This window comes from Cariama cristata, unplaced genomic scaffold, assembly GCF_000690535.1.
Source record: "Cariama cristata isolate BGI_N322 unplaced genomic scaffold, ASM69053v1 scaffold32471, whole genome shotgun sequence".
In the NCBI taxonomy this organism is placed as follows: Eukaryota; Metazoa; Chordata; class Aves; order Cariamiformes; family Cariamidae; genus Cariama; species Cariama cristata.
Genome location: NW_009598051.1, coordinates 1 through 14,184, shown reverse-complemented (window position 1 = coordinate 14,184; position 14,184 = coordinate 1). Strand labels below are relative to the sequence as shown.

At 39.3% G+C, this 14,184-nt stretch overlaps 1 protein-coding gene across 1 annotated transcript; it reads right to left on the bottom strand.

Annotated features, from left to right (window-relative positions):
- Positions 1-8,109: 8,109 nt before the first annotated feature.
- Positions 8,110-9,712, bottom strand: LOC104168535 (CDC42 small effector protein 2-B-like). The gene is made up of 3 exons (XM_009709151.1): positions 9,659-9,712; positions 9,111-9,212; positions 8,110-8,576 (listed from the first exon to the last, which is right to left on the bottom strand). Exons 1-3 carry the CDS (start codon positions 9,710-9,712, stop codon positions 8,502-8,504), a joined length of 231 nt encoding a protein of 76 aa, XP_009707453.1. The 3' UTR covers positions 8,110-8,501.
- Positions 9,713-14,184: the final 4,472 nt, after the last annotated feature.

Below are 14,184 nucleotides of genomic sequence, written 5' to 3'. Positions count from 1 at the left end.
GGCGGCCGGGTGGGCGCGGAGGGGTCCGTCGCGAAGAGAGCCAGGACTGTCTCTTGCCCCGCCGCGTTTCTTTTTGCCTTGTTCTGTCGCTGTGGTTTTCTGGGTGGTCAACAGCTGTCAGCTTGTCGGGTTTTCCACCTAGCAGCTCCAAGATGTGCGGGTTTTAGGTACTTAAATGCTACCTGAAACCCTTCGCAGCCATTACAAATAAAAGGAAACCGTCGGGTTTGCACCACGTCTCCCGAGACAGAGAGATCTGAGCGTTTCATCTCACTGGGTCTTTCCGGGTGAGCAGGCACACACACAAAGCCGTGGGACAGAGGTACGCTGAAGGTAGCTGTATGTCTTAAGTCAGGGCAACAAGTACAAGAAACAGCAAAACATGACCTATAACAAAAGCTTGAGGGAGTTACATTGTTTGTGCCTAAAAAAAAAAAGAGCGTTTCAGTGATGTCTTCCAGGCTTTGAAAGCATTAAAAGTGCTGTAATGCACCAGATCTAAGAGCCAGCAAAGATTTGCAGGAAGGAGATAGACTGGAACAGCTCCGTGATTTACCAGCTAAGGAAGCTGTGCAACATTTCGCTGGAGGTTTTCAAGCAGTGGTTATGCTGTCCTCCCTCTCCTGCCCCTTCCCGAAAGGCCAGGGCCTGCCTCAGGGCCAGCCTGCGCAGGGAAGTGGAAGAGGCGAAGATAAGAAAAATTCTTGGAGAAAGGAAGGGAGGTGGGCACAAGAGAGATGGTGGAGGCGTGAGGGAAAGGGGAGAGGCAAGAGGGTGAGAATTGAGCTGCAGTCTAGCATCGGTAAATCAAAGCCTTAAGTGGGTAACCCACATGCTTGCGTTGCTCACAAACTAAGTGCTTATTAGTTGTTACGACAGAGGAAGGAGGTTCCTGCACGTATGATTTTCCCTTGTGTGAATTTAAGGACAAAGCCATGTAAAACATCTGCAGGGAACATACCCCACTGCATTATGGCAAATTTTCAGCAAGCTGTTCTGTTGCTGTAAAAATCTGATTAACATTTACATACCTGTAAATAAGTAGTGTTTTGATCAATACAGATATTTTGATGATAAAATGCAAGCTTCCCCCCCACAGTGGCAATCTGCATTTCATCTTTCTAACAGCAGAACAGGCTTATGCATCTTTTGGATTTGCTAGGCTACAAAAGTGTGTATAACAATTTAATGTGCTTAAACAGTGAAAGATAACAGGAGACCATGACACAGCTAATAATTCATCTTCCATGCAAAATCGATTTAAAAAAAAATGGCTAGTACATTGTGTGTTTCTATTTGGTGCTGAATCACCATGACACTTTACACCAACTACTATCTCTTCTTCTGAATCTAACAAGATCTGGAAGATAGATTAATACAGATTACTTCAATAAATCTATCAATCTGTGATCTGTAAAGAGCTAAGGGTATGTACATGACAGTGTATTTCAGGCATGGAAGAAGTGTTTAATTTGAATTGCAAGTGCGTAGCTGCTCACAGGATCAGACTCCACAGTGGCATGTCCTGCCCTACCAAATACTAATCTCTCTCCTTGCATTCCCCAGGAAAGCACAGCAGTTTCTATTGTGTCTGCAGCTGAAAAAAATGGGCAAGGAAAAACACTAGGAGTACAATTTCCTTTAAATAAAAGCAAATTTCTCTCCCAAAAAGTGTATGTTTGGTTTGATCTCCCCTGCCTTGATGCATGTTTAAAGATAGTGTGTAAACATCTCTTACATTAAACACATTCCCTACAGTCGAGCGGGACTGTGCAGGTCAGAAATACCTGCATTGAAGAGCCCTAATAGCTCAGAACATGGGGAGCTCACATTCAGGACATCAGTAAAAACTTCTTCATTAATCTTTATTGGCAACTTAAGTAGTCACTAATTTTTACCATTAGCTTTAATGTGTAACCAAAAATAAAAACAGATGATCTAGTCTCAAATTTCAGCACTATGAGAAAAACTAGATTCTATTCATATATGCTATTTCCAATCCCCGACAGAAAACAACTAGGTTATAAAGACCTTCAGAGCCTGAAGAATGACTTCAAAGCCTAAAGGAACCTCCTTTTTTTCCCAGTTTTAAACCTGAAATTCCTTATTTGGAATGAACAATATAGCTTCTACCCATAATCAGTGTAAGAGACTAAAAATCTGCGCCAAGAATCGCATCCTTTCTCTACCACCATAATTATTTCCATCAGAGAATGGAAGAGCAACAACACTCAGAAAATTCCCTTTCTCAAACAAAACATCAACATGAAATAAAAGCTGTAACTCAACTCAGGCATTCCTAAAGCGTTAAGGAACAGAGATATTTAATGTAGGATTTGAGCACATTAGTTAGAAAATGAAAACTGAAGCTAAATAACCATTAGCACAGAAAATAATCTGCTTGACTAATACCATACATGTATTGAAATCCTTTTGAAAGGGATAATGAAATTACTCTTTCCTTCCCGCTGCCTGTTTTCTACCACATACGCACACTTCTAAACACAAATCATTTGACTTGCAAGGAAAGACATCCAAAACATCTTCCATTCCAAGGCTGTTCTCCTGACTCTCCCATTGCACTAAGTGCTGCTTTATGTTTTTTTCATATTTATCAGCCTCTCAGCTTTTGAGTAAACTTATCCCAACCAATCTGCCTTTTTCTTTCCTTTCCCTGTATCTCCTTAGGCAATTAAATTTGCTCTTCCATTATCTTAACTTTTCATTACTAATTCTTTTAATTTTGCATAAAATACCATAAACAGAAAATAGTTGCCTTGTTAGGTAGGCAGATTTGGAAGGGTGGCTATCAGCATTAGGTATTCAAGAGAAAACATACTGCATAATTTTTAAAGGACTAAGTTTGTAAAAGAGACTAGACTCTGCTCACTAAACAGTTATGTCATACAAAAAACAGTTAAGAGGGGATTTGGGGTTCATTAATCAACACATAAGCTTCAAAGGGATGAAGGAATTTTTAATGTGTTGTCTTAATTTCTAAGAACTAAGAGAGAATACTGACCCAAATACTGAATGTAAATATATTTCTAAGAAATTTAGTGGGCAGTAGAATAATAGGGCAGAATAAAAGCAGGTAACAAGGAAAAGGAAATGGCTTAACCAAAGAAAATTTTACCCCGTCCTATAAACTGTCTCCTTCAGTACTTCGTATTTTCACAGCTGTTTGGCTGGAGCCTGGAACAAGACAGCAAGATAACACTGTGAAACTTCCTGATTAAAGTGACACAGGGAAGGAGGCCACAAAGATGATCCGAGAGCTGGAGCACCTCTCCTGGGAAGATAGGCTGAGAGAGTTGGGGTTGTTCAGCCTGGAGAAGAGAAGGCTCCGGGGAGACCTTAGAGCAGCCTTCCCGTACCTGAAGGGGCCGACAAGAAAGCTGGGGAGGGACTTTTGACAAGGGCATGGAGTGATAGGACAAGGGGCAATGGCTTGAAACTGGAAGAGGAAAGATTTAGATTAGATGTAAGGAAGAAATTCTTCACAGTGAGGGTGGTGAGGCAGTGGGATGGGTTGCCCAGAGAAGCTGTTGATGCCTCATCCCTGGAAGTGTTCAAGGCCAGGCTGGATGGGGCTTTGAGCAACCTGGTCTGGTGGAAGGTGTCCCTGCCCATAGCAGGGAGATTGGAACTAAATGACCTTTAAGGTCCCTTCCAAACCAAACCATTGTATGATTTTCCAACTGATATCAACAAAGCTGCCCTGTGCATTGCAGATAACAAACATTAACACGCACATGTTCTGCCTCCTGCTCGTTCCTCATAAACACATACCACATTGCCCCTCTGTGGCTTCTAAACCTGCCTCACTTGTATATCTCATTTTTCTGTAGTTCCCAATCAACCCACTAGCCTCTCTTACCACCTTCCCTGGAGTATGAAGAATTAAGCAATAACAAGGAGACTTCATGCTTTCACGTAGCAAAGTACAAAACTGGCTCAGAGCTGCATGTGGTGATAAGTTTGAGTCACTCCACAGCTTAACATTCTGTCAAGGAAACAAATGTCCAACAGGCCAGTTCCCAGAGAGGACTAATTCTGTACAGGACTAGTAAACCTTTTACATACACACTGTAACCACATGAATATCAGCAGTAAAACTACAGAGCTAAGTAACTTGGGCCTTGTGTGCCAGACAAATCACTGTGTGTGCACAGAAGCCCAAGCACCAAACACTTAGAGCATCTCCTTAGCCACACAGGGACTTCAGCTGTAGAGGTAAGTATCTAAAATTCTGAATTTCAAGCATTAACTGCTACTTTGGGTCTAAACTTTGTTCATCCAGCCCCTGTATTAAGACAGAAATGTATAGAGTAAGAGTGGTACTACAATAGCAAGGAGTTAAAAATGCAAGTCTCCACTTTTTAAAAATAAATAATTTAGAAAGATTTATTCCAAACACCCTTGTTTTTAGAAAAACATTCTATTTGTGGTAACTCCTTGTTTTCAGCCCTGAAGCCAATCTGCAATCTAATGAACTATAATTTTTTTTATTTCAGGACTCCACCCCTTTGACATAAACACTTAGTGTGTGATTCACCTGTCTTGTAGATTTTAGAATACAAAGTCTACCTTCAGGAGCCATGAACTAGAAGCATAACCTAGTAAACCAGAGTACTGCAACTACTCTTTTTAATCAGTGCCATTGAAGAGTTTGTTCTCCTGAGAAAAGAGGATACAAACACTAGGAAGGAAGATCTAGCTTCTACCTCATATTCCCTGACTGCCTAACTTTATCTGAATTATTTCATAGTACAGTATCATTAAAATAACTGCCTGAGATTCTTGACTAAGTAGGTTTGCAGAACCACAAAGTATGTGGAAGCCTTACAGAAACTCACTCACCAGAGGTTATCTTTTTGACACCCCTGTAACACAGCACTGTTTTCGTCCTGTAGTTCATCTCATCTATCACCACAGCAATCATGAAAGGCAGACAAGACCGTTCTTATCTTCAACTGTTGGATTTTTAAGGTAGTGTCACGGTGCTGATAGCAAAGTAAATCCAAACACAATCAAGAGCAACTATGTAATGATCTTTCATTGACAGATTTGATTTATTTTTCAGTGTTACTGTATCTAGTCACATATAATGAATTTCATAAACATGCTTCTATGGAATTTAGCATTGTCAAATTGTGCTTATTCTTGCTGGCACAGTAAGATTAAGGGTATTTATTAATCTCTTAAACATTTTTTGTCTATATAGAGGGGAAACCATAGAAGCATCTGATAGTCCAATATGGCAAGACCATACAAAGCAACAGTACTACACACCTGGGTTGCAAGTTATCTTATTACAGGCTAACTTGGAACGTAGCATGACACCACATCATTGTTATAAAGCTGCTCTACAGGAAGTAAAGAGACACATTATGTTGTGAAAAAGCCAAATACCTTTTCTATATACTGACTGCAGGTTTATGCAGTACTGTGGAATAGTCAGCAAAGCCTAGCAGGGACATCAAGGGATAAGACAGGCAGTGTTTAAAATAACAGTTACTCCTCCCACCTCAACTTCCCCCCCACTCTTCTGGAAGCAAACAGATACAGTGCTGAGACTCTGCTGGATTGCATAAGAGACTTGAACCAGCTCTGCTTGCAAGTTATTTTACTTCTGACTACAAAAAGAAACCATAAAATGACATCAAGTCAGAGCAGTTATGTTTCATTGCCACATTGTCTTGACGTAAGGTCTTCACAGCCTACAATGTAGATTAAAAAGTTTGATCCTTTGGTCTTATTTGCTATATTTTATTCCAGTCAAGCTCAAAAACCAGCAAACAAACAAAAAACCCACGATGGAATAATAGCTTGCATAGAGCAGACAGAAAAGACTTGATGTAAAATTGTGCTCTCTAGTGGAGAAATTTGATTTTGTGCAATATGGATTCTGATCCATCTACTTAACCAACAGGTTTTCAGTGCGGAAGAAATATGAAGGTTTTCCACAATATGAAAAGAGTGCAAGTGCTTAGTTCAACACGTTTATTATAACCAAGATAGGTTTATGTGGAGTTACATGACAGATTACAGCTAGATAAGGTTTCTAAATATACAACAAAAAAATTCCTAAGACATGCTTTTATGTTTGTTTAGATTTTAAAAGTAATGGCACTCTTAATGCAATAGCAAAACATTTATTTTTAATAATGTGACACTTTAATATGGTCCAATATAATACTATATAGTCTGATGAAAATAGGTTAGTTTTACACCAAATAGTGCTACTTGGTTTACATAATGAAAACTAGGATTTTTCTATAAATAAAGGTTTAGTAACAAAATTCTCTGCTGATTTATTTTTAAGAGAGAAGAACTGACATGATTACCAACTCCTTTATTTCTGGTTATGTATATACCACTAATCTTAAACATACTGAATGGCTCTTCAGGAAATACTAACTCCTGTTCAATTTGTTTTCTTACAGTGTTAACAAAATACAACCCATTTTCTTCATGACAGCTGCCCTACCACTATTTTTTCTGTGCAGGTATGGACTAATGAATGCATGAACTCAATTTAATTAGAATCTATTCTTTAAAACAACTTAGCCAGTTTATGCTTCCTCAACAGTATACAGGATTTAGCTTCTTTAAACTCTGTATCTTAACTAGGCTGTTGGAATAAATCTGAAGTTAGAAGACAGAAATATGAAAGACTTAAAAAAGCTAAATGTAAAGCTAACTCATGCTAATTTTAAAATACATTAAAATTTGGCATGCATTCAAATTCAAGAGTAAGGATCTATCAAGACATGGATATTAGATTTCTCTTATGTGGTTGCAAAACGTTAGGATCAGCTGTTGGCTGTTACAGAAAGTAACATTCTCTCTTCCTCTTTGGCCCTTAAAGATTAAATATGGGGGAGGGGGGGAGGGAGAGGTTGAGGGTTTTTTTAATGCATACAGAAACACAGAGCTACCTTTCATGTTTTAAGTTCCCCAGGATACTCAGAAAAGGCAGCCTAACAATTCAGCAAAGCCAGCAGTCTAGATTTAAGTAGTATCACAAACCACAAACAGAATCATGCAAGTTAAAAGATTTGCTAGCTATTTTTTTTTTTAATGGAAAAAAGTTCCTAACTGACCTTATGCCTAGAGCAAGGAGAAGGTTCCACTGACTTCCAACATAGACAGTGCTGATATGGCAGCAATTTAAACGTTTATATTTAGTTAATCCTATGACAGCAAGCAGGTTTCCTAAGTTTCTGCACTGGTAGTCATTCAGAATTTTGAGCTGCGGAACAGTGATTGAGTAAAAGAAAAACCTAGCTCTACTTCAGCAGTTCTGTCATATCAATTAATAGAAAGACAAACAAGAACTAAGTAATAAACTGTAGTCTGAGTATGGCTAAATATTTATGGCTATTTAAATATTTATGGAGTGCTGGAACTCTGCAAGACACTGTTTCCATTTAATATTCTCCTGCAAGTTTTCACAATATTCTTTAAATTTCTGTCTGATGCATGGCTGTATCACTCAAAGCATACTTTTTATTTAAACCATATGCAAGAAAAAATTCAGTTAATCTAAAAAAAAAAACGAAACCAAAATCTTGAAATTAAGGAGCCAGAAAGACAAGTAAGATACTCCTTGAAGTCCTGTGTAGTTACAGTTACAGACAGGTAACAGAGAGCGTGACCTTAAATATGTTTACAATTCAATAGTAGTCATGCAAAATTAAGCACAGTTTTGAGCATACTGTAGAACCACTTGAAGTTAACTGGTACATATTATTAACTCTGTTGTAGTAATACCTGTCAGTCACACTAGTGCACCTATGGAAGGGAAGCAGTCCAGTAATTGAGAGAAATACCCATTTTGCTAAGCCTCGTTTGAGAGTGGGTATGTTTGCAAAATCTCTATTTTTAGCTACAAAAGCGTTATCACAGCAAGGCAGACGTTTCACTGGGTTTTGCAGACTCAGCTAACTATATTACGTTAGAGTTTGTTCACCATCAAAAGACGTTAAAAATAATACCGAAGTACAGCTCAGTAGATTTATGCATTAGGTTGTAAGCCATCTAAAAACCAGGTCCAACACTATAGGCTACAAGATTCTACTTAACAAATCAGTTTAGCCCATGTAAGAAGAGCAAACATGTGATACCTTCCAATTAAATCAACCTCTGCATTTTTTGAGGGGAGAAAAAGACAGACCAAAACCCCAGACAATTCATACTGACTTCCAATCCCATCCTACAAGACAACTTTGTGAGGTTTTTGGGACACAGCTAGGCAGTCATCCTCAGTGACAGGTTACAGTTGCTACTACAACACCACTGTGACAGACCATTTTAAGGATAATTTGCAATAACTCCTTCAGAAGCTATTGTGCAAAGAACACCAAAGCTTGCACTGACCTATTTATAATTCAAGTACTCTCCCTACTCCACGATAAAGAGGTTTTAGAGAATATGAAAGCACAGTCCAAGGGGTCATCATAAGACAGAGCAGTTTTCAGCCTTCTCTCCATTTCCTATATCTCAACAGTTGCAGAAGTGCCATTTGTGTAGCCACCTTTAGACTTCATGTGGTCCTGAATTGATACAGCCTAGGAAAAAAAAATTTTATTAGAACATGCATCTTATAAAGTCTGGTTGCCAGGGCAATTAAAAGCATCAATCTGAAGAGGCAGGTGAGCCATATGTTTACAGTGCTGGGTCCCAACAATAGTAGGGAGAAATAACAACTAAACCCAAGATTGTTAAATACTATTTTAAATCAGACCATGAGATGGGTTTGCTATTCAAAATCCACTTGTTCTTACGTCCCTCACCCTGGCACAGCTTTGACTTCAGGCTGATGTGTTATCTGGACCTAGTATCAAGTGCATCCACAGAATCCTTATCCAAAAGGTTCTTATCATACGTAAAGATACTGGGGAAATGAGCACTTCTTGGTGAATATATCTTCCACAGTATCTTATGTTTACCAACCAGAGGACAGTTCTGTTCTGATGCTATTCTACTGACGAAAAATTAAAAGGCAGATTTTTCTCTCTTACAATTATCTAGTATTTTATTAGCTACCTGCTCAAGAGGTTACTGAGTGGAGATTTCTGCTTATCCAAGAGGTGCACACTTACTGATGAATAGTCACTACTCATCTCTCTTGCCCCAACATGCGCAGTGTGTACAAAGTTCATTGGTTCTCCTATCATATTCCGGTCCAGTCTCCGACGCCTCTTCTATGAGAAAGAAGATATCTTAGGTCTCATTCAGAAAACATGAGCAGTTTTCAGACAGAAACAAGCAGCTGAGATTAAAAAAAAAACAAACAAAACAAACCAACAGTCAGTACTGACCCCTAATGACTCCTCATGGCAACCAGGCTGAAGTTTCAGACTGTTTGCAGTAAGAGAGGTTCAAAGTCACTTTTATTACTACTAATTGAATTTTAGCAAAAACTTTCTTTAATGTTGGAAAGTCAAGGGCTGAAAACTGCAAACAGTCACATGGCCAAAGTTTCTGGCAAAACACACGTAGTTTAAACATAGTTTACCAGGTCTGTTTTTAGCTTTTGCATTACTTAGCCCAACCTAATCAAAGCAACATGACAATGAAAGTGTTTTCCACATAACTGAAAGACAACATTTCAAATCTGATAAAGGATGGCAGTTGTGCATCTACCTACCGGCTGAGGCTGTTCACCATTGCACCAATTAAAACAAATCAGGAATTCAGTCATTATATTTTTCAGTCGGTAATAAGGTCTTGTTAAGTGTAATTATTTCTCTGAGAGTTAATGCAGTACAAAGACCAAGATGCAGTTCCCAAAGTGAGTTTCGGAAGGAATTGCTTGTGCAGATTCACTGGTAAAGATCACAGAAAGCATCTGATGAGTACACCTGCGAAGAGATTATTATTTAAATTTATATTAAAATATATCAAAGTCTTGTAACAGTTATTGAGCAACAGACATTTCAGAAGACTAAAACAAGACTGTAAAATTCTTAAACATACCCGGACTGAAGAGTAGCATTAATTTAAAATCAGTATATTCATGTCAGAAAACAGCGTTAAGAACTCTGCACATTTACTCCCAGGCAGACAGTAGTGTAATTTCTGGTTTCTTTACAGGAGCATAACAAAAGCAATGCTAGAATTAAGTCAGGTCTTGTTTAACAGTCTGTGATCTGGTTGTAAGCAGAGCTAGCCAATACTTACAAACTGTTCAGTATTTTGAAAGAAAATAGCTTTGAAGCACAACAGACTGAATGCTTAACATTTACAAACCAGTGCAAAAGGAAGTTTCCTTCTTACATCTGATACAGATACTCTTCTTAGACATAGAAAAGCTCAAAGTAAAGAGTATTCTACAACTCCAAAAAGCCCTTAAAGAGTAAAAAAAAAGCTTTGTATTTCAGCAACAGAAATCGTTCATCAGAGCTTAGACCTTCCCAGAATGTATAAAACTATTAACACAGCACTCCCGAACTGCAGACACAACCAGGAAACCCACTGACTTTAAGTGCCCTGAAGCTATGATAAAAAACAACTTTTTAGTGGTTACTGACTTCTTTTTTATATATACCTTCCTTCAAATCAAACCCAGGGCTATAGAGCAGCCCTTCATGTCAACTTTTTCATACCCCAGATCAGTAAAACAATAGTATAACATGTTAACTTATAGAGAACTTCAGGGTTTTTTAAAGCTTACAGCTTAACAGAAGTTACAGCTTCATCAATTCAATCTTTCTGAACCCCCACTGAAGTCTTCACAACCAAACAGCATAAGCTTCCTCCCTTCACAGGCGTTTCTTATGTAGTCCCACAATTATGTAATTAGCACATCTATTTTTTTCACCTTTGTGTTTTCTTACACTTCATCACTTCTCACACTTCAAGCAGATTTTTTAAATTTCTGCCATTTATCTTTCAAAGTGTTTGTTACATTTTCCTCTTAGCTTTAGGTGGCCTACATGATAAATTATTGCAGAATGTGTCACATATTGTTCCATTTTATCCTGGGTGGTTTTAATACGACTCATTACCTGCTCAATTATCATTTTTCACCTCACTTCATCCTCTCACAATGGCCTTTATCACCACTGATGCCTTGTTTGGGTGCAGCACAGAAGGGACAGTGGCCCACACAACCATAAGAACACATAGAAGTCAAAGCTTTTGCCTACACTTCACATTAGTTGCATATTTTTTGTGTTTATTTCATGTTAAGAAGACTGTATTAAAGCTAAGATTTTCTTAAAAATCATCATAAAGTGTGTCACTGTACACTAATAACCTATTTTCAAAGCAGACTGACTGAGATGAGCATCAAATTTGGTAGAGAAACATCCCCATCCCAAAATACCAGTTGAACGCCTACTCTCTTCCCACTGTACCCCCCCAGCATTTGGCCATCTACCTCTGTGGGGCTCTGTGCATACCTGGGTGTCACCTGCTGCTCCCAGGGAGTCCTGATGAGATGGTATGTCCTCATTCAAGCACTGGCACACAGCCAGCTCCTGTCTCGGCGACTCCAGCGCGTTTACAGTTCATATTCCTGGGTTATAATTAATCCTGATTGCTAAGCAAGAATGCTTCACTGTGATCCCATACCGTGCGACGGTTCCTTCCCTCTGTAAGGTGCTGCAGAAGTCTGTTAGTGCACTTCACGCTTACCTACAGGTGTCAGAAAAGCAGAACGGAAACCAAAAATACTGCCCCAGTTTGGCGTCAGATTTGTGCAGCCGTGCAGTTTTCTCAGCACTATCCATACAGCCTGTGGCAAACTTCCACCCCTGCGGCAGCTCTGCAGGTGTCCTCCTGGCACACAGCAGCACTGGACGTCTTCCTGTTGTGTTTTACAACAGAACTCTTCTTTTCCTCTGCATGAGTCAGAATATCATCCTCCAGGACAGGAATGTCTGTGCTGGGGCATGGGACACCACCTTCCTCCCAGAGACCCAAGGTTTCCACACTAACTGGGAGAATTTTAAAAACATCTTAATGTGTTCAGGCTCGCCCAGGACTAATAAAAGCCAGTAAGAATCCCCAAAGCGAGGAGAAAACAACATTTTGTCACTGTTGGCACACAGACCAGAACTGGACAATATCCTGTTGTTCTTTCTCTCTATTTTTCACCATAGCAGCAGTATCATCGAAGAGAGAGAGACAAAGGGCCAGGGAAATGGCTAGCACACGCAGACACAGATGTTGGATGCGATGGGCAGGATGCACAGCCATTCTGGACTCCGTAGCCTTAAAGTGCCTGAGAGCTTTATATATGTTTAGATATACATTAGTGAGCATAACATTCAATTTGTTCTATCATTGCTGTGTATTCAAAAGTATTGAAAATATTCTTGTATTTTGCTTACAAAATACTATATGAAGTGGAAAATGTTTGCCTGAAACAAAACAAAAGAATTCTCCCTTTCCATAGACATGAGAGATGCACAATAATCTTGATAAATAACAACCACTAAACATATCCATTCTTCATAATTGGATTTTAGACTCAAGGTCTGATCATGACAAATCCTTGACTCTGAGCTATTAGTGAAAGATAATGAGTGTAAAGTTAGCATCTATTATCACACCTCAGACACAGGCTACCATCACCCTGCCTCAAACAAGGTGTTAAATTGTTATAACTTCTGAGTTCAGTTATTGTCATTTTCATTCCAGCTCTGTCACAGCTGAATTGAGATGAGGAGCATATTTCAGTCTAATTGCCTTTGTAAAAACTGCTGTGCTTCTAATTTGTTCATTAGCCTTGCTTTGCTCATTTGATATTTACATCATGTTAAAATACTCAAACAGTTGTATGTTTACATATCTGAATGGCAAGGTATGGTAAAAAACAGTGGAACGTGTATTTCTAGATCAACAATTAGCTTTGTGTGTGAAACTTGAAGAGTGCATCTTGCTTGGTGAGAGGTGAACAGTCAAAAAAAAAAAAAAAAATTACCAAGGCTTTGGAAGAACCTTGGAGGCAAACAGCTGAAATCCTGCTGTAAAGTGAGCTTAACTGCTTGGAAATAGCATCCTGATTTTATTAATATACGTACAGATTAGAAACTTAGTTTGAGTTATAGTCCTCAAACTACATAATAACACTATTATGTAGTCTGGTTATATATCTGCCTTCTACTATCCTGAAGCTTCACAGAAAGCTGAGAATAGGGTTTTACCTGAGATCTCCAGTAATCTAGGTGTGTTGGTATTGTTAATCTAAGGAGTTTGGGTGTAGTCTCTGAGGAAATTTGAAGTTTCTCCATTTAAAAGCTAAGTAGATACACACATTTCAAAAAAAAAAAAAAAAACACCCCAAAACAAAACCCCAGATCCTCTATTGCAAAACAGAAATGAGCTTAGTCACAAAATGAAAGAAGTGCATTTTTAACTAACTGTCTGTCCCCCCTCAAAAAAGAAGAAAAGCTGAGAGACTAAATTATATGTTTTGTTTGGAAGTTAAAAATAACAGAGAGAAATCAACTGAGATTTGCCTGGAGTCTTACCAGACAAAAATTAGTAAAACTCACACAAAGATGAGAAGCAAGCTGAATGGTTGGCAACACACTAACCACTGATATTGTAAACATGTTGAACCAAGTTACTAGCTTGTGAATTATGGAATTTAATGTTACTAATAAACTCAGATTGGATTTAAAAAAAAAAAAAAAAAAGGCTGTGACCGTAAACTTTATTTCCTAAAAGAAGGTAAAAAAGCCTTAACAAGAAGAGGTAAAGTCCCTCCGCTGTAGCCGAGTTTCCAGTCCTGTGGATTTCTGCAGTTCGCAGGAGTCCAAGCACTGGCAGCCTGCGGCCGAAGGACAAATGCAACTGCCAAGGAAACGTGTGCTCCTCCAGTTAGAGGAACAGGGAACTACCCTTCTGCTGAGACCCGGGGACCAGAGGAGACAAACCCTCCATGCTAAGTTTCCCAGTCAAATTTCTGCATGCCTATTAAAACTCCCTAATTTCATGGCCTAAGGACAGATTTTGACCTTGAACGCTGAAGATGCTCGCACAACTGCTGGCGCATTTTACCCTGGAAGACCGCAGGGGTCACCCTGCCACAGAGCAAACCTCATCGCCCGCAGGATCCCCTCCCCTTTCCCCCCCGGAGCAGCCCTGCCCGAGCGGGTCACGCACCGCGGCAGGCGATGCGCAGATGGCCCGTCCGGTGCCTTTCCCCGCTCTGCCACGGCC